General features: G+C 52.8%; 9 protein-coding genes across 9 annotated transcripts; 6 read left to right on the top strand and 3 right to left on the bottom strand.

Moving 5' to 3' along the window:
- Positions 1–2,961: 2,961 nt before the first annotated feature.
- Z520_06422 (uncharacterized protein) lies at positions 2,962–4,407 on the bottom strand (the record flags this gene model as incomplete). Its single annotated transcript, XM_016776922.1, has 1 exon — positions 2,962–4,407. The coding sequence occupies one exon, from the start codon at positions 4,405–4,407 to the stop codon at positions 2,962–2,964; it is 1,446 nt and encodes a 481-aa protein (XP_016631767.1).
- A 536-nt stretch (positions 4,408–4,943) lies between these two features.
- On the top strand, positions 4,944–6,854 carry Z520_06421 (uncharacterized protein; the record flags this gene model as incomplete). Its single annotated transcript, XM_016776921.1, has 6 exons — positions 4,944–5,027; positions 5,079–5,150; positions 5,220–5,352; positions 5,418–5,522; positions 5,581–6,148; positions 6,212–6,854. 6 exons carry the CDS (start codon positions 4,944–4,946, stop codon positions 6,852–6,854), a joined length of 1,605 nt encoding a protein of 534 aa, XP_016631766.1.
- Positions 6,855–7,658: 804 nt separating this feature from the next.
- On the bottom strand, positions 7,659–8,741 carry Z520_06420 (uncharacterized protein; the record flags this gene model as incomplete). The annotated part of the gene is made up of 1 exon (XM_016776920.1): positions 7,659–8,741. One exon carries the CDS (start codon positions 8,739–8,741, stop codon positions 7,659–7,661), a length of 1,083 nt encoding a protein of 360 aa, XP_016631765.1.
- A 1,259-nt stretch (positions 8,742–10,000) lies between these two features.
- Z520_06419 (uncharacterized protein) lies at positions 10,001–11,202 on the top strand (the record flags this gene model as incomplete). The annotated part of the gene is made up of 3 exons (XM_016776919.1): positions 10,001–10,077; positions 10,168–10,407; positions 10,467–11,202. The coding sequence occupies 3 exons, from the start codon at positions 10,001–10,003 to the stop codon at positions 11,200–11,202; spliced, it is 1,053 nt and encodes a 350-aa protein (XP_016631764.1).
- A 734-nt stretch (positions 11,203–11,936) lies between these two features.
- Z520_06418 (uncharacterized protein) lies at positions 11,937–12,392 on the top strand (the record flags this gene model as incomplete). Its single annotated transcript, XM_016776918.1, has 1 exon — positions 11,937–12,392. One exon carries the CDS (start codon positions 11,937–11,939, stop codon positions 12,390–12,392), a length of 456 nt encoding a protein of 151 aa, XP_016631763.1.
- Positions 12,393–12,508: 116 nt separating this feature from the next.
- Positions 12,509–13,475, top strand: Z520_06417 (uncharacterized protein; the record flags this gene model as incomplete). Its single annotated transcript, XM_016776917.1, has 3 exons — positions 12,509–12,797; positions 12,865–12,979; positions 13,037–13,475. The coding sequence occupies 3 exons, from the start codon at positions 12,509–12,511 to the stop codon at positions 13,473–13,475; spliced, it is 843 nt and encodes a 280-aa protein (XP_016631762.1).
- Positions 13,476–16,090: 2,615 nt separating this feature from the next.
- On the top strand, positions 16,091–18,237 carry Z520_06416 (uncharacterized protein; the record flags this gene model as incomplete). Its single annotated transcript, XM_016776916.1, has 6 exons — positions 16,091–16,170; positions 16,330–16,377; positions 16,478–16,553; positions 16,643–16,752; positions 16,897–17,106; positions 17,214–18,237. 6 exons carry the CDS (start codon positions 16,091–16,093, stop codon positions 18,235–18,237), a joined length of 1,548 nt encoding a protein of 515 aa, XP_016631761.1.
- Positions 18,238–18,659: 422 nt separating this feature from the next.
- Z520_06415 (uncharacterized protein) lies at positions 18,660–24,821 on the bottom strand (the record flags this gene model as incomplete). The annotated part of the gene is made up of 2 exons (XM_016776915.1): positions 18,660–19,080; positions 19,141–24,821. 2 exons carry the CDS (start codon positions 24,819–24,821, stop codon positions 18,660–18,662), a joined length of 6,102 nt encoding a protein of 2,033 aa, XP_016631760.1.
- Positions 24,822–25,825: 1,004 nt separating this feature from the next.
- Positions 25,826–27,161, top strand: Z520_06414 (uncharacterized protein; the record flags this gene model as incomplete). Its single annotated transcript, XM_016776914.1, has 2 exons — positions 25,826–26,002; positions 26,055–27,161. 2 exons carry the CDS (start codon positions 25,826–25,828, stop codon positions 27,159–27,161), a joined length of 1,284 nt encoding a protein of 427 aa, XP_016631759.1.
- Between the last annotated feature and the right edge of the window lie 280 nt (positions 27,162–27,441).

Here is a 27,441-nt window from a genome sequence, read left to right as displayed (position 1 = left end):
AGATCGGGACATGGTACTAGATCAAGACCAACTATCAAGCGAGGCGCTTTTACAAAGACCAGATCCGTCGCACGTACCGTATATCTCTTTGTATACAAGCAACAGCGCAAAGCAGGTGCATTGAGGTACTCAGACAGCTGCGATGAAACGCCCAACTTCCATGGAGAGAACAACTACTTCCTCCTTGACTTTCTGAGGATTTTGTCTCCTATCCCTTCACATCATATCTCATTCCATGCTAGGCCTCATGCTCGAACAATTCCTTTGATACCTTTTTTGTTCTCATTATCAGAATCTGGGCACGCTATTTGGTCATAGACCTCATCGTCCTTCTGCAACATCTTTTCCGGCCAAACCTCAGAAAACCGTCGTGATATCATCTTACCAGAGCAAACCGCACAGAGAGTGACAGGACGGACGATTGAACGAACAAAGGGAGCGACGATCAGCAGGTTTCAAGCGGAACCAATCGTCTTTGACTGGTGGTCCCCTCCCTTTCCCTTCTTCATCTTCTTCTCCTTCGAGAGGACGCAAGGCTTGCTTGTTTGCCTTGATTGTGCCAGTATTGCGCTCCGCGGAGAAAAGCAAGAGTGCAGAAATCAAATAGAACAAGCCACACGGGACAACAGCAGCAAGGGAACATGGGCAGCGTCGATCTTCTACTGCGTTTGAGAGCTTTCTACATGCACATACTCATACCCATACGCATGTATAACCCCTTGCCCATGCGAGCCAGTGATCACCCCCACCCCTGTCGGTCGGTGGCACAAAACGCTCTCAGAAACTCGGAGCAACCGTGCCGACGGGCCGGGAATGGGCAGCACTGGCAACTTCTGGCAAGGGAGGAGGGGGTTGACTTGGGTTGAACGGTGTGGTGGTGGCACGGAACAAGGGAGGTGGAAAATGGTTCCGCAAAGATTTTGGGGGTCCACTGAATACGAGTATAATGCAAACAGCCACATACGCGGAGCTACGTTATCAACGCTGGAAATACGAGGCGCAGCTCCGGAATCCCGAGATGCAGATGAAGCGCCACTGACTGTAATGGTAACACAAAAGTCAAGGGAACAGGGTGGGTGTGCCGGTGGGCAGGTGGGTAAGTCGCCCGTCGAGGAGGCTCATAGAAGGGAAGTGTTTTTTTTTTTGGGAACGCCTGAGAAGATCGCCAAGTAACAGAAAGCGAGAGGATGAGACAACACCATGCCATTCGAGGAGATGGGATGGACGTGACTTGTCCGGACTCAGGAATATGGATGTATCCAACCCTGTGCGGGTAACTTGGTTTGTTAGATTGGCTTTTGGGATGCACTGAACATCGCCGAGTTGGAAGAGAACATACGGTACTTGGAGCATACTCGATCCGAGCACCCACAGTGATCGAATAGCAAGATACCTAGAGAAAGGAAAAGAGGGGTTCCTCTAGCTTTCCGGACCATGGCATGCAAGTACCTAGGTAGGTATGTCTATTGGGAAAAAGGAGAGTATCTGCGACCTGCGACTATGATTCGATAGAGCCTCGCGCCCAGGTTGTTCGTCAAGCTAGGTACCGAGAGGAGCCCGACGGGGAACAGATTCTCTGCATTTCTCATTGCCCCCCATCCAGATCTCCTTGCGGACGGTGGACAGATGGGGATTGAATGGATACCTAGGTAGGTGGTCCTCCACTCCCTCCCTCACTCCCTCACTCAGTTAGGTACAACTCCTTGCGCAGCTGAACATGGGTCCCCTTCTGTGCAGAGCTAGCAGCTGCTCGCAGGGGGCTAGTCATACATACCTTAGGTACCCAGGTAGGTAGCGATGCTCGACCCCCCCCATCGATCTGCATGCTTGGAGGCTAGGTGGGCGGACAAGGGGGTGGCCATCGAAGCTAAGGCTACCTACCTATCGAGCTATCTACCTAGCGAGTAGGTACGCAAGCTCGCGTACTAGCCCGATCCGTCCGTCCATTACAAGCCCGAAATTCTTCGGGGGGGTCCACACTTCTTCACGCACTAAGAAACCTGTACTGGTCAATCGAGGAGGAATACAGTACCCTACCTAGATACCAACTAGGTACCAAGGCACGATATGAGGCTGCAAAACACCTAGGTAGATAGTGATGGAGATTCCCCGGCGGGACAGATAGTTTTCTTTCCCTACCACCCTACCTAGTACATACCTACGACATGATTGATTGATTCATTGATTGATTGGTCCTCCCTTTGATATCTATGGTCTTCCGTCACAATCACAATCACAATCGTCACCACCTGAGGTGCATTTTCTCATCACCGACTCATGACCCGTCACGGAAACCCCCCTACCTACCTACGAACCGTCCGTCCGTCCGTCACGATCTACCAGCATCATCTTGGGGGGGAACCAAGCTGCAGGTGGCCCGAGTCCGTGCCACCACCCCATCGGTTTAGTCGGCAAGGGAGGGAGGGGGTGCTGTGAAATCTGCCATTTTCTTCTCTCACGGGGGCGCAAGCATTGCTTGTAACAATTACACACTGTTCGACATCGGCGCGCTGCTCTCGCTCTCGCTCTCCATTCATGAGTCATGAGTCATGACACAGTCGCCTTCTCCCCTCTCACACGTTCATTCGCGCTGCGATATGCAGCTGTTGTGTCACCTTTCAAGCATATCTGGGCAATGGACTCGGGGCAAACAATTGGGCAAGCCGGATAAAGGTTACTAGGGAGGTAGGTAAGTTCATGGGCATTCCGACAATCAGTAATGCAATATGCAAGTGCCAGACTGTACTCGGTACCTGGGGAATCCATCCCAATGCTCTCTGCACTCTCACGAGACAGCGCTGGACTCTCTGACAGGACTCAACAGGCGAATTCATTCATATTGGTACCATCGCTATACAATAATCACTGTTTCGTGAACCCCGACAAAAACGATCCAGGCTTTTGGACCCCAACACACGCCGACATGATCATACGCCAACCGTCCCCCCGTCCGACCCGTCATCACGAGAAATCCCTCCCCTCCAGCACAATCGGCGCAACCAGAGTCCAGCTGTAAATGGCATAGCACAGCCACGCACTGATAATCTTGATCCAGCTTGCCCAGTACGTTCGACCCACGGGCGTAAAGTCGCTCGAGCTCTCCGGGTCCATTTTCTGCGTCAACAGCGTCGCCACCCAGCATGTCGCCATCAGAAAAATGACGTGGAACAAACTGTAGTTGTACTGCGTCCCTTGGCGTTCGTCGTCCTTCGAACTAACTTCAGCCGCATCCTCCTCGTCAGAGTCCTCGTCCAACGCCGAGGCCGGCAGCGCTCCACTCTCCACCGCAGCCCTCATGATCTCCCGGCGTGACGCTGGTTGCTGAGACACCAGGCCGTGCTCGTTTTCGTCTTGGGTGAGCTGAGCATATCGATTCTTCCCAGTGTTCGATCCCATGGCGAACCCTTGGGTGGCTGCTCGAGTGGTGCTGTAAGCAATGGTGAGCATGGTTACAACCGCACCCAACGCGACAGTGGTCGTCCGTGCACCTCGCGCACGAATAAGAGGATTGCAGTGCTTGTCATCTGGTTCCATGGCGACCGCCGAGAATGTGAGGTAGGTGCAGTAGACTGCCACCATGGCCGACTGCGCCAGACCTGCCTTCGGATTGGCGTCTTGAATAGTCGGCTGAACGCTGAGGAACGTGACAACAAAGAGGAGAATCAAGTTGATGGTGATGGCGGCAATGTTCATGCTGCAGCCACTGCTCGCGAAGAAGATGTACATGACAATGGTCATGGCGAACGCAGCCAGATACATGCCCAAGCTCGACCCCATAAGTAAAACTTGCCACAGCCGGTAGTTTGGACCATCACCTTCGTCGATCTTGTCTTGGCAGAGTTCGGCCCAGGTGTGCGCGAGATCCACCAACAGGATAAGACCCAAGAGCACGAAGAGCATTGCTCCGGCATAGGCCACATAGTTGCCCCAGAAGAGGAAGAATCCCTCCGGAATGAGGAAGGAGATGACGATAAAGCCGATCCAAACCAACAGTTTCGGGCCCCAGAAGCCATTCTGCAGACCTGCTCGAGTGTCTTTGGTGCTTCGGACGCCAATGAGGAGGATGGAGAGGATCAGGTGGAACATGCCCAAGGCGAAATTGATGCGCTGGACTGCAAAATAGCCGTAACACTCGGAGGAGCCGCATTTAAAGGTCATGTAATCGAGGGTAAGGTGTTCCAGCTTCTTGATGGCCCAGGGTGTGAGCATGATCCAGGCCAGAATGCTGTTGACCAGCAGTATCATGGCGTATGCAATTCTTGTGGCAATGGAGGACCGGAATTTGGACATGCCGCAAGGTCCACAGATCATGGAGCATGATGCCGCGCCGCAGCACGAGGCCCCTACCGACCACAACGTCGCCGCAGAAGGCAGGACAAGGGCTGGGATAGCGAGGACGCCGCCCATGTTGGAGAGTGAGGAGGGTTCGTGGAGGTGTCGTGCTTCGAGATGTGGGCAACGGGTACGAGGTACTCGGCGGATATGGACGGCTGGGAGTTGGTGTGACAAAGTCGCGGGCAAGACAACGAGATGTCTCTTATCGTTAGTCGGTTACACAATACGATGCTGTATTGATCGGCGGTAGATGTTGATGAAAGAATTGGGGGGAGCAAAGAAGCGCAGGCGGCAACAGCCTCGACTTGGTGGCAGAGAGAGCGAAAGTGAGGTCAGTGCCGGCCGGGAAAGCGGCACCTCCAAGGGCAGGTTAGCCGGGCGATGCATTCTTCCCATTGGCTCGTACTCAAAGAATTATTGCCGATTGACGACTTTCTGGCTCGCTGGGTCCCAACGTCGGCCCTCGTTTATCTGTGCTCCCTCACTCCCTCACTCCCTCACTTCTCATCCCTCACTTCTCACCTCCTGGGATCCTGGAGAGTGAGAAACCATCTTTATATCGATTATGACGGGGTGACCATTGTGGTCTCCCACCAGAGCTTCCCACCATGATTCGTCCTTCAGACCACAACAAGGCCCGCATCATAACCGTGATTGCATGTACCATCACTGCGTTGGCTTGCGGCTCCAACGTGCGCAGATTCCCTCCCCAACCATGAGACGACTACTGACCACAATCCTAGTATGGCTACTCCATTTGGGGTCCTAGTTTCGCCTCCCGCCTCAAGTTGACTGCCACGGACAGCAATCTTATCGTACGCAATGCCTCCTACAAACATGTGTCCAAGAGCGGGAACGTTGACTGATCTTCGGGGGTTTTGCAGGGAACCGTAGGCAACCTTGGGATGTATGCGTTTGGCATTCCTTCCGGTATGATGGTCGATGCAAAAGGACCACGATGGGGAATCGCTTTGGGCATTGTATTGTTTGCTGCCGGTTACTATCCCATTGCCAAAGGTACCTCGCCCGGAGTTCTCCGTGTCAGAATGCGGTAACGAGAGACCTGTCTGACAATCATCTAGCATACGACGCTGGCCCAGGACACTATAGCGTGGCCTTGATCTGTGTCTTCTCGTTCTTTACCGGCGCCGGAAGCTGTTCGGCCTTCACTGCATCCATCAAAGCTGGTAATACCTGAACCCCAAAATTCGTGGACGCTCCGAATTATAAGCTGACTCTGAGCAGCCGCCCTAAACTATCCCGAATCTCGAGGCACTGCAACAGCCTTCCCCCTCGCAGCTTTTGGGCTGAGTGCTTTGTTCTTCGCAGCTATCGCTCAATTACTTCCCGGCGGGACATATAACTTTCTCATCCTTCTGGCTACGGGGACGGTTCTTATGCCTTTAATCTGCTTTCCTTTCATGCGCGTCATACTTCCTCACACCTACCATCACCTCCCTCAGCACGAACAACAGGTTCTCCACCGAACCAGATCGCCAGGAAGTCGTCATTCCGAAGAACCAGGTGCGCCCCACATACGAAACCCCAAGGCTCAGTCCTCAATCCGCGGCGTCGATCAGTCCCCTGACCACGAAGCCATCAATGGGAACGAGGAGTCTTCCTTGCTCTCCAGAACTTCCAGTCAAGAGCAAGACGCCGAAGACCTTGAAAGTTCAAAGCACCTCGAGTCTGACAGGAACCATGAATCTCCACATTTAGACATACGAGGCTTCGCTCTCTTACCCCATGCCGAGTTTTGGCAGTTGTTTTTGATGCTTGGTCTGCTGACGGGTATCGGTCTCATGACGATCAAGTAAGTGCTGAGAACTCGACCTTGGCTTGAATGGCGGCCAGTGTTAATATGTCGTGTCTTTAGCAACATCGGCAACGATGCTCAAGCGCTTTGGAAACACTACGACCCTTCCGTCTCGTCATCCTTCATCGAAAGCCGTCAAGCGATGCATGTCTCTATTCTTTCCTTCTGCAGCTTCAGTGGCCGCCTCCTGTCAGGCATCGGTTCCGATATTCTCGTGGCGAAACTTAACCGGTCTCGGTTTTGGTGCCTGTTTGCGTCCGCCCTGACGTTTTGTCTGGCACAAGTGGTCGCCACGGCCGTGGCAGACCCCCATTATCTCATCTTAGTGTCAGGCTTCACGGGTCTGGCTTATGGGATGTTGTTTGGAGTGTACCCGAGCCTTGTCGCGCATTGTTTCGGTGTGCATGGCCTCTCGCAGAATTGGGGGACCATGACCCTCGCGCCTGTCATCTCCGGCAACGTCTTCAATATCTTATACGGCAAGATCTACGACGCGCATTCGGTCCGGAATGAAGAAGAAGGACATATGGAGTGTCTTGTCGGGAAGGAATGTTACAAATCCGCGTACTGGGTGACGTTTGGTGCCTCGCTGCTTGGTGTGCTGTGCTGTTTGTGGAGCATCTGGCACGAGAACGAGGTGCACAAAGCTAAAGGCAAAGAAGGAAAGGTAAGTAGGAGATCGGACCATGAAAGAGTGGCCTGACCGATACACCCTGCGAAAGTCTTTTATCTACATTACACGTTCACTCTGGAGGGACATTTCTATAGACACATGCTTTTTCCTTTCCCCGCCCAAGCTACTCCTATCTGCTGAAGCTCTGGGATGTATGTGACATCGTACCATTTCACAAGCCTTGGCATGACTATAGACAGACGGATTGACACTTGGAAATTAAAAAAGAATCTAGAATTGAAAATGGGAAGGGAGGCTTTCGAGGATTCAATTTTTTTAAATATTCGCTATTTGGACCTAGACCCTCCCGCACAATCGGAAATTCGGCGTCGGTATTTCAGTGGCACAGCTTTAAAAAAAAAAAAAAAAAGGGTTTTCCTTCATCGACCCAAGTTTCATTCATGGTGAAAAGAAAAAGTCTCGAGTACGAGTACAACAAACAGGGTGAAGGCTAGTAATAACAATAGTGAATGGGAATTTCTCGTCAAAGTGAGTGAGCGGTAATGCCACCACCCCGTGACCACCCCCCCTGGAACGCCGTTGGATGACCCATGTTGAAACCAAAATATATAGCCCTTTCCTGTGACAACCGTACCTCGAGAATTAATACGCCTGAACCACCATCCGAGGCTGTTTCCGACAACCCTTTTTGAGCCGTACTCGGTACCATGCCCAGCAACGTCTTTTTCCTAGTCCCGATTCCTCCATTTGAAAATCCCAAGGGAAGGAAATAAATGATTTTGCTCAATGATTGGACTCCTCGTGCACAGCTGTTGTCATACGTCGTGCGTAGCCGGTTGAATCGTCCCGTCATCGACTTGCCACACCGAATGTTCAGGCCTTGTCCGGCTCGACGGTAACCCTTGCCACCTCGGCGGCAGCAGAAGCCTCTTCCAGAGCAGCCGTCCCTGGTATACTGCTGCTGCTGACCAGATTCGAAGGGGTGGCGGGCGTGTTTGCGGGAGACGCAGTCAGTTCACTAATCTGCTTTTCCAGATCGCGAATGCGCATTCTCAGCATCTGGTTCTCGCGAGTCAAGTTGGCGGTCTCGGCCTGGTAGAAGGCGGTCTCGTCGCGGAAACTGTTTCTCCGTGCTGTGCTCATTGACTCGAGAGGCGATGGGGGCCATTCACCACTTGTGGTATTGCCAATGCTTGATTCCTGCTGGCCATGCAGTGGTCTCAGGGCTGGCGACCGGCTTGCGCTCGACGGCCCGCGCGAGATGCGTCTTGTGAGCGTGGGGACCGTGGGCACTGCGGGGTGGACTGATGGGAAGGTTATCGAGCGTTCGGAGGCGGGTGTTTCATCGTCGACCACGGCGGTACTGTTACCTGGCAGGGCCGAGTTGGGCTGTGAGGAATGTCGGGAATGATGGCCGTTCTGGCCTTGACTGTTTCGGAGAGCGTCAAGTTGCAGCTGTTGTTCCCGGATCATCTGCAGCATTCGGTTCACTTGTGCCTCTTGCTCCTGTTCCAGCTCATTATGGATTTCCCCGAGACTCGGTTGACGTTGATGGTGCGGATCACCTGTGGCTATGGCAGACCTCCCGCCGATCGTTGGCGGACTGGCCGAGGCGTAGCTGTGACCAAACCCAATTCTCGGGTCGCTGCTGGACAGTTCGCCAGGACTGGGAATAGAAGGGTCATTCAGGTTGAGATTTATGGCAACTTGCGAGCGGCGGCGGTCACTAGGCATCCGACCCAAGCGAGGAGATCCTCTGTTGCTCAAAGAAGATCTTCTGGACTCATTTGCGGCATTGGTGACGGCGGCAGCAGCGAGAGATAGGGAGGAACTGCGAGGAGAGGGAGTTTGTTGGCGGTTTGGAGGGATGTTGGTAGTCTGCATGGAGCGGGGCTGCATGGGTGAGGAAGACGTCGATCTGGAGGGAGGAAGAGAGTTTAGGTCTGGAGGAGCCATCTCATGCAAGAGAGAAACCTCGGAGGCGGCAAAAGAAGGGGAACGATATTAGTAGAAAGGATGTACTTCTATGATGGAATGATTACTGGAATGGTTGTCATGCCACAGAGTCCATGACCATGATGGTAATAAGGGAAATGGAGGGGATGGCGAACTGAGCGGCTCTGTCGGGCAGCTGACTTGACGAGATGCTTGGCAAGAGAAAGTACTCAGTACAGCTAACACACATACGAGACCTTTCTGGGAGCCTCATAGCATTCGTAATTTGCCTTTGGAGCAGTCTAGGCACTGGCAGTGTTGGGTTGGCTATGTGGAATAAAATGCTCATACCGGATGGTGGGTAATGCAACAGGGACGGAGCACCAGGAGTGAGAGTTTTGTGAAATAAGCAGCGAGGCAGATATGGCGATGATGAGCTAAGGTAGAGCAACTCAGTACCTAGTAGAGAGGGGCGAGGCTGCGTCACAGGGTCTGAAAAACAAAGGCCTAGGTACTACTCGCTAGGTATCTAGGTGCTAGGTAGGTACCTAGGTAGGTAGGATGCCTGGCACTCAGCTGCCCAGGTAGAGCAATAGGGCTGTCAAGGTGCCCTAAACATTCCCCATGACTAACCTAAGGCCATCTAGGGACACCCGTTGCTACCCGGGACAGTTCTTAGGAGGGCCGTGGTGGGGATTCTCTTGCGAAGCTTCTCCAACCAATACGTCATTCGGGACACGTCCCTCCAGGCTGCAGGCTACAGGCTACAGTCGCAGTTGGAGGGCGATATCCTTCATTCAAGCCGTAGATTGTGGCATCTGTTTGCCTGCTGTGGCTGTCCAACTTAATCGTTCCTTTCGACAGTAACGCGTCCAAACAAACAACTACCGAGTCAGAAGGTCAGAACCACAGAACCACAGCTCCTCGCGCGACAACAGCATCGACACCACATCCAATCACATCCTCCATCCCCAAATTGGTGTCCATGGCCAGACACTAACGCCGTATCGGGAGCTGGTTGTTTGGGTTGTTTACATACTTGGGAGACTGAGGCTGCTCTCCCTCCCCAGCCACTGGATTTTTACCCGCTTTTGTTCTGGCTGCCCGTCCAACGTCCGTCTTCCCCCCCAGCCTCCTCCATCATCGCACGCCCTCACACCATCCATTGATCTTGCCGTCGCATTCCTTCCATCTGCAACCATCTCACACACATATTCGCATCGCGCAAATCAAGACCAATCGAGCGCGCAATCGTGTGATACTGTGCGCTTTCCGCCATCATGTCAGGTTTACCATATCTCCAGAAACTGCGCAAGAGCGAGCTTACCGAGTTCGCCGAGACCAGTAAACTGCCCGAGTACGTTTCTGCCCTCGCGTCTGCTTCCAACGCGTCATTTTTTGAGTCGCATAACATGGCGCATGCGTGCTGACCGGTATGCGACCGCAGCTTTGCTCATTTGAAGAAAGCCGAGCTCGAAGTCGCCCTTGACGAACACTTGCGCTCCAACTCGACAACATATGGCAAGGATCCCTCGTTGAGTGAATACTACAAGCGGCTGGCGAGCAGCTCGCGATCGCCCACCAAGAGAGCGACCGCTGAGAAGGTCTCGGAGAATGTCAAGACCGACGACGATGCTGCGCCTGCAAAGAAGCCGAGACGGAAGACAACCTCGACTACTCAGGAAGTGTACGTACCGCGTCTCAGGCTGTTCCGTTTGTGCCTTCGCTGATAATAGTCCACAACAGGGAGGAGCCACAACAAACCGTCAATGCCCTTATCAAAACCCCGGCCAAAGAGGTGGCACGTCGGACTTCGATTCTAGCTTCGCAGATTCCCATACCGCCCTCGCCGGCCGTCGTCACGGACGCCATTGATCAACAGACGCGTCGCATTCGAACCTCCATCTCCCATGCCTATGAGCAAACTCAGGTCCACGAATTTGCCGATGCTTCGCGCGATATTCTATCGTCGCCTATGACGGTCATCGTGCTCGCCATCCTCCTGGAGGCGTATGGGCTCCGCGCGCAAATCTTACCCAACAAGCCGTTAACTGAAATCCCGGCCATCCCGTACATCAAGTCGACCAAGACGCCCATCCTGCTGCCAGACTTGTTTCTGTTGCTGGATTCCAAGTTCTGGTCGCCCTTCTCACTGTGGACTCTGACCTCGCTGATTCTACCAGCCACCATCTCGTACTTCATCAATCTGCCGCTGAAAGCTCATCCCAGCCACAGCTATTCGACGCGCCGAGCTGCCCTCCAGGCGAATGCGCAGATGCAATTCGACCCCTTCATTTTCAGTCTCGCAAAAGGATTGATTGTGTACCTGGTGTACGCCTACCACTACTCTCTGGGTGGTCTTTACACCAACTTTACCATTGCGACTGTCAATGAAAGCATTCCTGGCGGCTACTTTGCAGTGTTGGTCAGTTCAGGCCTCGGAGCTGCAGTGAGCTTGTATGAAGCTGTATTGAAGAAGTAGGGAGTCGTGGGAAGATACGAATGCACAGAATCTCGGTAGTGCTGGGGGATGTGTCGTGGCACGCGGCATTGGGTCTGCATATGTACAGTGCTTCGGGTTCAGGGGGGTCACACTTGGGAACACGGGATGACACGAGTTACGATTATTGTTGGTTGGCCATTGACGGCGCTGGGGATTTCAGTTGGCTTATCCCTTCGAATTTCCGTTTCCATGAGTTCAGTCGACTTGGCTTTATACCCATGGCGATGATGTTTGGGCCGGTGCATGTCAGGTGCATGCACTGAGTTGGAAAGGTTCATGTCCTTGTTCAGATACAAATACAATCGTTTCGATAACAAACAAGCACTTTTTGATTCTGTCGTTTCGAGGAGCTTTGCTGGCAATTGCAAAGACTGCTTGATCTATTTTTGACATACACTGTAATGGTTACATCAAAGTGGGCGCGGCATTTCACTGTCACGCTGCCATATGGCATATACAACAAGATTTGTTTGTACCTGACTACTTCGTATGTGCTTATAGGTCGGTGCCCCGCAGGGTCTGCACCAGGGCCAACGTCTCATGCAGTAACTCTCCAACACCAAGCTTCTCCATTCTATACAAGAACATCAGCTTCGTTTGGACTCATCATGGCGCCTGTCTCGCCACCAGGACGTTGAAAAATATATACCTAGGTAGCTTGTTTCAGGCTTTTGATGGTAACGGGTGAAACGTAAACCAACTTGCGCAAAAATATGGATCCCGGCACAGTCATTTCCGCGCTCGAGATCACGAGCGCGATAGTCAAGCGGCTCATCGAGGCCGGGCAGACCATGCACGACGCGCCCGAGGGTCTGACGCGGGTGATCGACCAGACGGAGAGGCTCCGGTCGCTTCTGGACCGGCTGTTGATTTTCCAGCGGGCGCTGCCGCGCGAGCAGCAGGCCGTGCTGGACAGGCAAGTGAGTTCGAGCGAGTGGAGGGATCTGTTGAGGGATTTGGATGATCTCACGGCGGGGAGGAAGGCTGGTGGCACCAGTGGCAATGGCGGCAACAAGGTTGACGGAGCTGGAGGTGGTGGTGGTGGTGGTGGAGAGAAGATGAAGCTCGCAGATAGATGGTGGTGGCTGAGGAAGAAGGACGTCGTGGAGGACAAGGTGAGGAAATTGCAGGAACAGACGGAATGGATCTCGAAGCGGCTCGTCAAGTAACGAAAGCATCTCTTCTGCTCGAGTCGGGCACTGACAGCTGCAGCGAGTACCTCTTCGAGCACCACAACCAGCTCTCCCAGAGTTCCGAACAAGTCTCCAAGATTCTGGGCTTGGTCATGTCCATGGCGCTCAAGTTGAACAATTCTCCAGCAGACAACAATCACCACCCAGCATCATCTCGATTCGACGATAACGGCGTCTATTCCCCTTACAAGGCCGAGGGGATCGCTTGGTACGGTCAGTACCGGTGCAAGCCGGGCCAGGATCTCACCAGCCCGGGCTACTTTCGAGACCGGCACCTGCTGGCTGAATGCGCTTGGGCGGGCAATTGGCGCGGGGTCATGGAGTTGCTGGGCAAAGCGCGCAGGGAGTATAGGCAGAATTGGATCAATTGCACTCCGATATGTTAAGTGTCAAGATTCCCATGTACTTTGGTAAGGTCGAGGGGGCTGATATTGACGACTTTTCTTAGACAAAGAGACCGAGAAACACAAGATCACGAGTGGGTTCCGGCCGCTCCATCAAGCCGCATGGCACGGTGACAAAGCGGCCGTCGAGTCTCTTTTGAAAGAGGGAGCCTGGCGTGAGTAGTGACGAGTCATTCAGCTCTCGAGGACTAGCTAAGCTCCCTTTTTCCTATGTAGGTCTCGTTCGAACGGAGCGAGCGACAAAGGATTCGAGCGAACACAGCACGCCGTGGACATTGCCCGCGACCACGGCTGGAAGGACCTCTACGACAGTCTCAGTCCCGTCATCAGACGGCCCGTCAACCACAAGACCCTGCAGACCCTTCAAACCCGCCTCCACGACCTGATCAGAGACACGTTTGGCAGCCATCCCGACGCACATCTCGACTGCTTCCTCCTCCCCGAGCTGGAGATCCTGACCGAGTTTGACCGCTCCAGAATCTGGTTCTCCCTGAACCCGGAACTTTTGGACACCAGAGAGGGGCTCGCTGTCCACGTCATATTGGAACGCAACGAGCTGGTTGCGGTCATGCGGTGGGATAGGACCAAGAGGAAGAATTATCGGATCTCTATGGAGGGCGTCACCGAGATCCAACAGGCTGTTGTTCTGCACTGACTGGATATCTCCTACTGCCGCGGGTTCCTATATGTCTGAAAGCTGTGCCGGTAGATAGGTTCGCATTAGTAGCGATCAAGCGATTTTAAGATTGATCGCGAAAGGTACTTGGAGAGACGAATCTAACACTCTTATATTTCTCAGCGAGTAGAGCTTGCCGAGGAAACGCTAGCTAGGTTCCGCGCGCTAGGAATAAGTATTTCTTACTTACTCGTACTACCTGGACTGCACAGACAGTGTCAGAGACGTACCTAGGTAATTTGTGTCCAAAATCAGTGTCTAAAGGTAGGGGTCAACGCAAGTGTAAAGAAGAGAAGAGGCGTCGAAGTCGCTACCGTGAGTGACCACTCATTGCCCGGCAATCTGTGGCGCAGTAAATGTTGGCTGCCCAACCTCTACAGACCGTGAATGTCCCCAGCAACTCTTGAATCAGTCAGTAAATAGTTTCCGATTCACTGTACTGAAGATGTCGACAACGACAATTTCGATTCCCCTTGTTCCTGTTGCTGGTTCATTGACCACAACCGCACCAGCAGGTACTACTAATGTCGTCAGGTTGTCAGCCCCAGCCTCGCCAGCAGGTACAACCCCGCAACCCGCCAGTACCGGTATCGCAGCGCAACACCCGACAAACTTGACTACTCAAACCGGTTCGCCAAATGCACAGCACCAGTCTGGGGGCTTGCACCAGGGATCTCTCGTCGCAGGCCCATCGCAACCCCAATCCGTACTGCGCAGGCTCAGATTTTGGCTGATACGACTCGCTCAGGCTGCCCTTGGCGTCTCCGGACTCATCGCTACCTACATTGCCCTATCAGTTACTCTTTGGACGTCCGTCAAAGATTTCCGCGATGATTGTCGAAGTCAAAACGTGCGTAAGACCCCTGAGTCTATCTTAGTTGGAATTTATTGATAAGTTTCAAGAGCACCCTCGGCTTTCTAAGTCAATCTTGCCGCGACGCCCTATCTAAGTCAATGTCACCACCGCCATTCATGAGATTTCACAACCTAACTTCCAAACGATGGCTCAATTCTGCTGCTGCTGAGAGAACGCCCAAGATATCTCTGACGCGATCTGGCAGTAGTTGGGAGAAGGCTTATCTTGCAGTCTTTACGGGTCTTGCGCTGATAGGCTTGGTCGTGACCCTACGTACTATTCGCACAGTTCGTGTGCGAAGGCAAAGGCAGATGCCTGGGTCATTCGCCCGTGGACTGTTTGTGGCACCCAGCACTACTCAATCAATAAAACGGAGTTTGCCAGACACATGGGTTGGCACTGCGGTTGCCCGTTCCGGCCGATCACATATTGTCGCCGTTGGGGGTTTGCTCAGAAGGCGCATTAAAAGGCCTCCCCTCGAGGAGGACAGCGAAGGTGAATGGGAGCCTGCTGGATCATCTGCCATACGGAAGTTTCGTGAGAATCGCAGCGAACGAGGAGCATCAACAGTCCACTCTAGCGATTCGGACCAACCGTCTTCAAGCCGACGACCCGACAGGGGATCAAATGTATCGTCCAACGCTCTGGAGACCTTTCGAGTAGAAACAGGTGAATTGAATGGCGCTCTTCCGGATAGACCCATGAATTCCGTTTTCCCAAGTTCTTGTGACAAAGACAGCGACAAAAACCGTGGCAGAGACAGCGATAGTGACAGTGGTGACTTAACCAGGGGCACCAAGGGGACTGTGCTAATTCGAACGGGGGAGGAACGGATGCTGAGACTTCTACGAAAGGCCGTACGCGATGATAAAAGATCTATAATGAGGAGGCTCCAGGATATGAAGGAACCCTGAAGAGTCAATGTCAAAACGAGGCCGTATTGCCTAGATACACTGGTCATTGATATACACAAGCATCGAGAACTCCCGTATGACATAACCATTTATGCACGATTCAAATGCGACCTAGGAGGGAAGCTGCGCTCCCCAGGGGTAGGGTCCGGTCCAAAGAATGATTCTTTCCAAATTCCTATCACACCAGGGCCTTCTTACCTCGACAAGGGCGAAACAGTCCGAGTCCGAGTCCACACTTCGAATTCCAAGTCCTGCCACGTCAAAACCAACACCCCTGGGGTTAGTGGGCAAAAGGACCACACAGGCTTCGAAACATGCGCACTATAAGACGGCGCACCACACACCGCATGATCCCAAAATTTTCCGGGACTGAACTCATAGAAATTCGTAGTACAACTGGCCAGAGGAAAATCAGCCCGCAAGGGTCAGTTTCTCTTTTCACGAACTAAAGTTGAGCTGCTTGGTTGATAAGGGTTTGTCTCTGTGCTAGAACTGTTCAGATATAGCGCTCGTTACAACTGATCCACCTCCGCCTAAACTCAAGCGTTGCAACCACCACAGGCGCTACTCATTCTCCTTGGCGACCTGCAAGGCTGCAGGATAGATAACAGCGTACAGCCTTGTGCCAACCGCACCAAAATGCGTTACAACAGCGAAAACCTCTTGTGTTTGGCCTATCTGGCTCAGATGAACCACATGCACCTTCTGATCGTGATTTTGATATAACACCCAAGCATTCTTGACTCTCTCTCTGTGGAGGGGTAGGTCGCGATCTGCTGCAAACCAGAAAACATCACACCAGACATCACCCACAAAGCCAAAAAATGCCGGCCCCCGACAACATCTACGAGAACGATGTGGATTTCACCACGCTGGCACTTCAATATCCCGACTTCGCGAAAAGGTGAGGTTCAGATCCAGGTTCACATCCCGAGCAAGGGGGATAGGAGAACGGGTGTATCTCCGCCGTCATTGTCTCACCCCGCCACCGGCAGTCAAGTCAAGCGATCTGGAAATGAAAGGACAAGGGAATGAATGCCTAGCTAACGCCCTTGACGTCAAGGCTAAAACCCAACCGCCAGCTCGACTTCTCCGACCCAGAAAGCGTCAGGTATGTTTTGAATCGACTGGAGCCATTTCAGGTGCCACTAGGGGGCCACCTATTGCTCTGTCTTCCTTCCTCCTTCTAACCTCGGTCGTCGTCCCTCTAGACAATTGACTAAATGCCTCCTTCATCGAGACTTCGATCTCACCGTCGGCCTGCCCGAGGATAGGTTGTGTCCGCCTGTACGTCAATGGCCCTGTTCTTTAGAGCGAAAATGGCGGCCTCCCAGCGTTTTACGATCAACCCGTCCATGGTGTTAATGCGTATACAGGTCCCGAACCGGTTCAACTACATTCTCTTCATCCAGCGTCTGCTGGACAGCACCTCTCCATCGTTCCACCAAGGTTTCGATCCCGACAGGCAGGTGATTGGACTCGATATGTACGTTTGTTTTCCCCATTTCCTGTTCTGCCTTTCATTAAACACTTTCCTTCAGTGACTTTGGTCTCGGTCTATCTCTTTCATGACTTGAATCAGGGCATCCGTTCGGGGCTAATCCTTTCCCTGCGCGCATCTTGGAAAAAGTGGCACAGGCGCATCTGCAATCTACCCGCTCCTTGCTTGCCGGCAACGGCCTCAATGGCGCTTCCTGGCGACAGAGATCGACGAAAAGAACCGCGAGTACGCGCAGAGAAATATCCTCGCCAACAAGTTGCAGTCAAGAATTAAATTGATCGATACGGACGACAAAGGAGACCGGCTGATCCCTACGGAACAGCTTGAGAGATTTGATCGGTACGTGGTAGACCCTCCCTTCATTCTTTCCAAGGTGAAGAGGAAGATGAGTTACCTAGTCGCTTGACATTTGCTGAGTGTCCACTCCTGACTGTTCTCTTATCCAGGATCGACATCCTCATCACCAACCCACCATTCTACTCCTCTCCACAATCCCTGCTCGAGTCCGCGCGACAAAAATCCCGCCCTCCAAACTCCAGCTGCACGGGCGCCGCGGTGGAAATGATCACGCCCGGCGGCGAAGTCGGCTTCGTGTCGAAACTCGTCGCCGAATCACGCCTGCCCGTGAACAGGTCAAAAATCCAATGGTTCAGCGCCATGCTGGGCAAGCTGTCGAGCGTGGGGCTTGTCGTGGAGCGACTCAGGGAGAGCAGGTGTAATAACTATGCGGTGGCAGAGTTCGTCCAGGGCCAGAGGACGCGGCGGTGGTGCGTCGCTTGGAGCTGGATGGGGTTGAGACCGGCCAACGACGTGGCGCGGTCGCTGGGGAGTGGGAGCGGTGTCGAGAAAAAGGTGTTGCCTGCGATTACGGAGGTGGAGTTTGACCTCCAGAACCTCATGGCCGATGAGTTGCGTGGCCCCCGAGGCGGAAGAGATGGCGTGCAGCAGAACGTGCTACTAGATCGGATCGGCGCGGAGATCCAGTCCCTGACCGGCGACGGCGTGCGATGGAAGGTCGAGCGCACGGGGAGTGTCGGGATGTTCATGTCTAGGGACGGAGACGTGTGGAGTCGGAATGCGAGGAGGAAGAAAAAGAACACCGAGCGTGAACGTGGTGGCCCTGACCATGATCTCGAATCCCACACGAACCGGAACCGCGTCGCGGACGACAAGGCAAGGCGAAATAAACCACCTGCAGATGCAGACACGGATATGAAGGATGACGACGACTCCGACTCCGACTCGTCAGAGGAAGAATCTGAACCGGCCCTCGTCGCCCGCATCTCCGTTACGCCCTCGCCCTCTTCCTCTCCCTCTCCCTCGCATTCTCGTCCTGATCCTGCGACCGACACCCCGGCGACCATGCGGATCCACATGCGCCATCTCCAGGGCCACGACACGGTTCTCTTTGAGAGTTTCTGCGGCTGGCTCAGGAGGAAGATTGTGGCGTCGCCGTCGTCTTCATCGTGAACCGCATCATCGTCGGCGTCGCCGGCGTTGTCGTGATGACTTCTCTCCTCTCTCTCTCCTCCCCTTTACACTTTATTCGCCTTTCCTCTACGAACGGAAAGTAAAGGAGGAAAGGGATAAGCAACCGGAAAAAGGGGACGAGAATAACGTGAATGGCAATCGAACTGGCCAATCATAAACGCTATGCGTGATAGCAAAAATCACATCCATTTTTCCCTTTGATACACAGGTGGGAGGTCTCCGAGACCACTCGGTTTGGTGCTGGTCAGGTCAGGTCCGGCACAGCTCGATGGTGTCCATCATACAGGAATGCCATGCCAGTGAATGTCATCTTGAACCACAAGTCTGCAAACATCTTGGAAAAGCATACCCAGGCACAAGCATGAATATATATATCCGCCTGCTCCTTCTTCTGTGTCTCTTTACGCAGGCCCCGTCCTACTCACCCGACTCCCCCTCCTACCACCACTCTGTGAGAATTCGAATCCCCGACTCGACGAAGGCGGACTGGTCGGCGCGGTGCCCCCGACACTGCCGTTCCTCGTCGAGCTCACACTGCCATCTCTCCCTCTCACAAGCACCAGTTCAGGCATGCCAAACTTGACCTCGCCCACGCGGCGGAACATGCCCCATAGTGAATTGCGCAGATCGGCACCGATTTCCTTCTCCAACAGTCCGACAGCAAGAGGGTAAAAAGTGTCGAGGTGCTTCTCGAAACTCTCCTTGGGGAAGTTGGTGTAGCCCTCCAGGACGTCAATGACGACGGGCCTCCATGCGACGATATTTCTTTGTTGGGTTTCTTCGTCGAGGAGAATGAAGGAGCGGATGATGTCGGCGCACAGACTGGGAAAACAGTGGAATTAGCACTCAAAAAACACTCGGCGAGAAAACAGAGTTACTTACGGAATCAGAGCGCCTTCCGTTTGATCACGGCTTGACCTCCGCTCTTCCCCTTCATCATGATACATCCTGAGCAGGATACTCACATATGTATTGGCCGATCCGGATTCTTGCTTCAACAAGTTCGGCGGTTGTCGCATGAAACCTTGTCTCCAAAGAGCCATGCGGAGCTCTTTGTCACCGTTGAACTTTTTGGCGAATTGATACGACTTCTTCAGGAGTGCCATCAGGCGGAGGAGCTCGGATGAGGGGATCTGGGCATAGACTGTGTCGTTGGAGAAGAGTTCTGCCACAGTCTCTATCATAAGCAGCTGAAGAACGCAGTTTGTAATGATCTTGTTAAAGAAGCGTCGGCGTGCAGCCGTCACCACCGGTGCGGGTGCTTGCATGTCTGAATGCGGGCGATAGTCCTCCAATTCCTGAGTACTCTGGCTTGCAGGGATTTCAGCAACGGCGGCGGCCGAGCTTGCTTGTGACTCCAAGGAAGGAGTTGCGTTGTGGAAGGACGCAGGTGCTCCATTTGTGGTTGGAGTCTCGACAATCGTGGTTCCGGAGATGGATAGACCTTCGGACCCATCATGGCCTGGAGAGGGTCGAGCGTCAGACATTGTTGCTGCCGCTGAGAAGAGTTCATAAGCTGTTGTCCTATTGAAGAGCTCCACGAATGCAGTCACAATTCTTGACCAGTGCTCAGGAGAGAATTTGGTTACGTTCTGGAGGATCAGTTGCTGGAGACAATTGCTCCCAATGCGGGCTATGGTGTCGTTTTCTTGACAAATGCACAATGTGAGAAGATCCAAGAAGCGGTCAAGCATATGCTCCAGCGAGTCAAAGTAGTGCGTGAAAAGTGTGATCATGTTCCGAAGGGCTTGGATCATTGTCGTCGACAACCACACGGACAGTTCCTCGTGATTGGGAGCCTTGGACATCTCCGACTTGCTCTGCAAGACGACGAAGATCGGGTACAGTAATTGGCGCCAAAGGACATCCCAGAACTCAGGAGGGAAATCACCACCATATCTAATCAGAGTCTCGAAAAGATAGGTGAGAGCTCTGGATCGTACCTCAAGGTCCTCTCCCGTCATCAACACGTCTTGGTAAGCGATCAGGACCGGGTACCAGAACTGTTCCTCTTCGGTCTGCGAAGTAGGTTGCTTGACACCTGCCACCACGCCAGATTCCTCAGATTCGGGAATCTTGCCGTGACGTCTCGAAAGGGGGCATTCTGGAGTCTTCAACATCTTTGGTACTGTGGACTTAAGCAATTCAATTGCTTGCAGTGATTTCTTCTGGAACTTGAGGTTCTTGGAGAACTCGGTCAGACAGACAACCAGGTCGGGAAATGAGCCTTGTGAGATAACCACGCCAAATCGGGTATTGTAGATCTGGTTGGTATAGTCAAAGGCGATGTTGACAATCGCTTCATATTGTTCTCTGGCAGCAACTGAGAAGACGCCGAACATGGTCTTCCAGCCCGACCTGATGTTGTCTCCGCGGGCTTGGATCATCTGAATTAGGCATCTCAAGACCATGTCCTTGACGGTGACAACTGTGCTATTCGCCATTACGTGCTCAAATGGCTTCAAGAAGTCTTTTTGGAATTTGAACCCCGGCAATTCTTCGATTTCCATGAACCTCATTGAAAGTTGGCGGAGCGAGTCCAGGGCAAAGAACACCACAGCGGTATTGTTGTGACAGCCAACCTGGTTGAAGTGCTCTCCGAGCACCTCCCAGATCCGGGTCCATTCTATCCTGACTCTCGTCATGTTGTAATAGCTGATTTCCACCAGCTTTTGGAGACTGTACATGCGCGGAGACTCACTGTTCCCGGAGGATTGAATCTCTTGCCAACTGACGTCGCTCAATGCCTGGACGAAGTCGACAATCGCCTCAGAGGATAGCTTGGCAGTATTGGTGAATATCCTGTCTACTCCTCGGACCATGTCTGTGGACTTAGTCTCATCTGCAACCTCTGGCCGAAAGCTATGCGCAGATCTCGGCCTCGGTCGTTTGGAAGCTTGCATCGATCGGCGGCTTCTGGTGCCGTCCCTCGGGGTACTTGAGGGTGTGGAAGTGTTGACCCTCGTAACATCCGGGATGACCCCTTCGTCAATTCCGGTCGAAAGAAGCTGCAATCTGTCGAGCTGACTGATGCACATCAATATCTCCCGCCAGGAGGATTTCAAGACATCGCCTTCTGTCAGAGCAACCTCAATGAGCACCTTCAACGCCTCCAAGTTCTTGGCCATCATTTCCTTGAGATTACCCAGGTTCGTGAACTTGGCAAGCGCCGTGACAAATGCAACTCTGGGTGTCTCCAGGTCAAACCTGCAGGCAATTCTGATAGCCAACCTTAAGCCATCCAGGCACTGCCTGATAAGATCGAGGTTTTGTGCGTCCTGCATCTGACTGGAAAAGGCCGAAAGGAAAGACATCCATGTCACGTTGAACATGGGGCCAACGTGCTTGATCGAGGTCGCCGGAATGAATCGTGACAGCGCCTCTCGGACTGCGGAGCGCTTCTGTGCCCTGATGAGACTTCGGTATAACTGTTCCGTCTTGTTTGCCATTTCTTCGGATGCCTGGGTGTATTTCTCTTTTTGCAGGTCTCTGCCGACATTGGCCAGAGCTTGACCAGCCCTTGAGGCAAACCCGGCACTCGTAACAGAAGCAATGCCCAACTCGGCAGCGTGTTCTCGTTCAGAGTCCAGGACAATTTCATTGTTGGAAATTTCCTCGTAGATGCCGCCTAGATAGTCCGCAGGCAAATCTTGGCCATCGTTGATTCCCCTGTTGTTCTTGATGAAATCTTCTACAGTCATTCTAGCACCTTTTAGCTTCGAACTGTGTTGATCAGTGTTAAGCATGATGACCGAATATGCCAGCACATAGGCAGTGTCGGCGTTCGCAAATGCGTTGGGATTGCCACTAAGATACCGCTCAGCGAATTTGAGCATGAATCGATCGATCTTCTGCGCTTCTCCAGGCAAGCGAAAACTTTGCAGGAACTGCCTCAGGGCGTCAACAAAACGCCTCTTGCTAAAGTCCATCATGTCCACAAAAGCATGCATGATGGCAACGTTCTTCTCGTCGCCTTCGCCGAGGTATTCTCCGAGCATAGCTTTGTCCAGTCTGTCATTTGCATATAAGAACTTGGCAATGTCCTGAGGGCTGTCGCTGCGAATAAACCCTTCAGCCAAGAGAGCTTTGATTCCTCGTTTCGGCTTAAAGTTGAATTGTCGGATGGCTTCGTTTAGAGCAGACTTCCGCATTCTCACTTTCTCGACTTCGGTTGGATCATCTTCTGCCACTGGCGTGGAGATTCCTGACTCGTTCCCTAAACCTGGTACGCGAGGTGACGGAGGTGGTTTTTCGCTGTAGTCCAGCGACTCCCTGGAGTCCTCGTATGACCCTCTTGATGCCGGATATCGAGATCCATTAGTCTGTTCGGGGCTCCCTTGACTGGACCAATTATCGAGCGAGTGGAGAATTTCAACCAGACAACGCAAGGATTGCTGCTTCAGAGCATACTCAATCGGTACGGGCGGTGGAGGAGGCGGAGGCTGACTCAAGCTTGCTGTCGACAGACCAGGAAGCAACGCGCCTCGTGAATGCCATTCAGAGACAGGGGTCGAGGGTTTTGATTGTTGTTCTTGGTATTGGTGTTGCTGAACAGCAGTGACTGCCACAGGTGTGCTGCAGATCCGAGATAAGTGTTCAATGATTTCTTGGTACATATTGTCCAGCGCCGTCCGGTCGCAGTCGTAATTGAGATAGATCTCGACCAGAGCACGAGGATCGCCCGAGAGTCTTTCCAAAACGTCCATGAACATTTGTTTCTGAAAAAGGGGTGCGTTCCGCCGTTCCAATACAGCAAGATAGACTTCTTTTAGGAACACTTCAAGTTCCTTCTTCAGCAGAACGCGCATATGTTTCAGCGAAAGCCAGAATATCTCGCAACAAACTTCATAAACCCGTGGAACCGAGCTCGCGGCATTCCTAGAAAGACTGAGGCACAAATGAGGTTTGGCGACTTGCAAGAACGGTGTAGGTTCAGCGTTATTGCCACTCTTAATATTCGAGAACGAAGATGTGAAGACTGTGGTATAGTTGTTGATGACATGATAAATCAAATGTAAGGACAAGAGTTTGGAGCGCATGTTTTGACTCCGAAGATCCTGCTGTTGATCGTAAGTCAAGACCTTTTGACTCAGTTTGCATAGCGAACGGAACACCAAGAAGGCATCTTTGATGTAGACATCGTCTTCGTCCTCCGGAGATAGTTCTGCCTCATCGCGTTCTTCTTGCAAGCTTGATCGAGACACTGGCGCTGAACTAGTGCGTGTGTTTTTGCGCTCTCGTCTGACGCGAGTGACTGTTGTTGGAGCGCTGTCTGCAACGATGGCATCGTCGAGGTTCTTGTTGTTTTCGAAGCTTTGCAGGGTCAGCTTCTCCTGGCCAGGAGACAATCCGTCTGTGAGCGGAGGAGGAGTCTCATGATCTGGGGTATCCATCTGTCCGTTCATGCCGTTCATGCCTCCGTTGCCCAGCATGGATGTCTCCGCAGACAACGCTTCGTCCGCCTTCGCCTCATTGGACTCTCTTAGGCGTGCCTCCTTCAGATCTAGACGAACTCTGACCCTTTCAAAGACCGTGGCAATCATCTGAAGCAATGACCCTTGGGCAACTTGCTGGTTTTGACTCGACTTGGAATATATAAAGATGTTGTAAATTTGGCGAACGGCTTTCAAAAGACCCGCGCCATGTACCACGATCTTGTCGTCTAAGACAGCTGCGAGCAATGACTTGATGATTTGTTGCTGAATTTCCACCGCAGTGGCTTCATTTTCGAAGCAGTCGCAGATTGCCTCAATGGCCCTTTCAATGAGAGGTGGAGTGTCCGCTGAGCCGCCATGGTTAGTTGCAACAGCTGGAAACGCAAAATATGAATAGCTGATCAGCTTTCCAATACAATCCAACGCCGTCACCTGCAGCGGGATATTGAACGACTTGGTTGCCATTTGCAATGGGCGGAATATGATTTCGGGATTGACTGCCTGCTCCGAGTTCTTGATGTTCGACAAAGCGGCCTGGACAGCGTCTGTGAATTCCTTATTCCTGCGAACTTCCTTGGCTGCTCCGATCGTTTCTAGAGCATTGACAACGAAGACGGTAGAGTTGACCTGCGCAGGGCGTGTTGCTGTCATAGTAGGCCTTCGTTCTGGCGTATCTGGATGACCCTCCGACGCAGCTGCAGCTGGCATCTCTCTAGACTCTGATTCATCCTGGTGGTGATTCGGGCGCTCCTCCACCCTGGTCAAATTGTCATCCCCAGCATCCGTTGGCGCATTCTTGTCAGCATCAGTCTGCGGAGCGTCTCCCATCTCTTCCCCCGATTCAGCACCCTTGTCAGTGTCCTGCTGAGACTCGTTCATCCCTGACGTATCAGCTTCGGAGACAAGCTCGCCTGTGTCCTCCACCAGTGAACCATCTTCCGCATCCGCATCCTCGACAGTGATTGTTACTCCATGACTTGACGGTTCTCCGTGATCAATCGCGTCATTGGATACCACTTCATGTTCGGGCACAGGAGTCTCGGCCTCATCTTCGGAGAGAGGCTCTGATTGTAAGTCGTGGTCCGGGTTGGCATCGGTCTGCGGCGGCTCACTCTCGACGCCAGACATTTGGCCGGGCGCGGGAAGGAGGATGACGGAGCAGATGGAGGGTTCAAGATCACCTGCGATCGGTAGGGGATGTTGAACACATTGCAATCATGGAGTCGGTGCAGAGAATAGAGAGTGATGGTAGCGAACTCGATCTGTCCAGCTGTTCGTTTTCCGAGTTGCCAGGAATAATCAGTGCCTGCTCACATCTGTCAAATGCTGCGGAGAGTCAGGGTGGAATAGTAGCGCAGCCGCGCAGGGTCCGCCCCTTGGGGACAGGGTGTTCTGCGTTTAGGTATAGAGACCAATGCCGCTGCTTACGTGGTTGCAACGGACGGACACTCAGGGCCTAAGCGCACAGCTCGACAGACGCAGCTGGAGCTTTTTGCTCTCCGGAGCTTCAATCGTTGGGCCTTACTAGCCTAAGGAGCCGCCCCCCAAAAAAGCTGTCGCCCGCCTTGTCTCTCCTTGCCCTTTCGGAAACCGGAGTGGAGTTGGACTCTGTGCTCAACCCATTTTCTTAGCTGTCACCAACACTCCAACAATCCCTTATATCTTGCAAGCTTCAATTGCCAAAGGGACCGTCATCTGTCAGGGTTCTCTTGTGTCTCCTTTTCTTTCCTTGTCGCTCCTTTGCCCTCATTGAGTCCTCCCAGACTGCGGCCCGTCTTCCTCCTTTCCGCCGCTCCTGGTGCTTCCCCAATGGCGACCTCAACGCTGTTGTCCCGATCAGGGTCACGCATCCTGCTTCAATCCTCCGCGAGCTCAAGAGTCAGCAAGAATGTCCTGCAAAGACTACAAAATCCAGCATTGTACATATTACTCCCCAAAAAAGCGCATGCGTATGCTAACTCACGTGTAAAGGGCACAGTCTTTTCCCTGCCTGTCAGTGCTTAGCCGCTACTATGCCTCGAAATGTGCGCCTCGATCCTACGATTCTCCCCGCGAGGTGTGAACATGACTGACAGTGTCCGACAGCATTTCCCCCTCATACTGTGATAAGTATGCCCGCACTCTCACCCACCATGTCCGCCGGCAACATTGGCGCATGGCAGAAGAAAGTTGGAGACACATTGGCTCCTGGGGATGTCCTTGTGGAGATTGAAACAGACAAAGCTCAAATGGATTTCGAGTTTCAAGAGGAAGGCGTGCTTGCCAAAATTCTAAAAGAAACAGGCGAGAAAGATGTCGCCGTTGGAAATGTAAGGCCACTGAAATCATAACCATACTCTGAACTCGCTAACACAGAATAAGCCGATTGCTGTAATGGTTGAGGAAGGCACCGATGTCTCGGCCTTCGAATCCTTCACTCTCGAAGACGCCGGTGGTGAGAAGGAACCTCCAAAGGAGAAGTCGGCAGAAGAAACATCCGAAGCCACGGAAAAGCCAGACTCAGGTTCAGGCACCGCACCTCCTGCTGAAAGCAAAGAGCCCAAACCGGAAGCTGTCGAAGCTGACACCACAGGAGAAAGGCTTCAGTCAGTGCTAGACAGGGAGCCTGTCAGCCCTGCGGTCAAAAAGCTGGCTCTTGAAAAGGGTGTCCCCATCAAGTCGGTCAAAGGCACTGGTCCAGGTGGACGGATCACCCTTGCCGACATTGAGAAGTATAAACCGGCGGCCGGCGCTGCACCTGCTGCTGCCGCTGGTCCTTCATATGAGGATATCCCCGCAACCTCGATGCGCAAGACTATTGCTACACGACTCCGCGAATCTATGAACCAAAACCCTCACTACTTTGTCTCGACAACCCTCTCGGTAACAAAACTGCTCAAGCTGAGAGAAGCACTCAATGCCGCCTCGGACGGCAAATACAAACTGTCTGTCAACGATTTCCTGATCAAAGCCTGCGCCATCGCCTGCAAGAAGGTGCCTGCTGTGAACTCTAGTTGGAGAGAAGATGGTGGTCAGTCGATCATTCGTCAGCACAACACAGTTGATGTGAGCGTCGCAGTAGCCACGCCCATCGGCTTGATGACTCCTATCGTCAAGAATGCCGACAGTATTGGTCTCTCCGCGATTTCAAACTCTGTCAAGGATCTCGGAAAGCGAGCACGAGATGGCAAGCTTAAGCCAGAAGAGTACCAAGGCGGCACATTCACAATCAGCAACATGGGCATGAACCACGCGGTGGAAAGGTTCACTGCGGTGATTAACCCGCCGCAGGCTGCAATTCTCGCCGTTGGCACCACTCGTAAGGTTGCTGTCCCGGTTGAGACTGAAGAAGGCACAGTTACTGAATGGGATGACCAAATCATTGTCACTGGCAGTTTCGACCACAAGGTCGTGGACGGGGCTGTAGGAGCGGAATGGATCAAGGAATTGAAGAAGGTGGTGGAGAACCCATTGGAGATGATGCTGTGAGAGTGCTTGTCGGGTTTGGCTGGATTTAGCGAGGCGGATGCAGGGACGGCGTGTACAAAATTCTTCTCCCTTACTTCTTTGGCAAAAAGTTGCGCCTGCATTTGCCTTGTCCTTCAATGCTACTAATTGAGCTTCGGTCAACGCGGTGAATGCCTTTTGTCACAATGCTGGGGAACGAAGAGACAGCCTTGGGTGGGAAACGACTGGAGGATTTTCTTTGTCCTCCTTATCCTGACCGTGCCATAGTGGATGAGTATAGAGTACGTAAAGATAGCAAAAT

This window comes from Fonsecaea multimorphosa (assembly GCF_000836435.1).
Source record: "Fonsecaea multimorphosa CBS 102226 unplaced genomic scaffold supercont1.12, whole genome shotgun sequence".
Taxonomy (NCBI): Eukaryota; Fungi; Ascomycota; class Eurotiomycetes; order Chaetothyriales; family Herpotrichiellaceae; genus Fonsecaea; species Fonsecaea multimorphosa.
The sequence above is the reverse complement of the archived record's forward strand: the minus strand, read 5'-3'. Positions and strand labels throughout refer to the sequence as shown.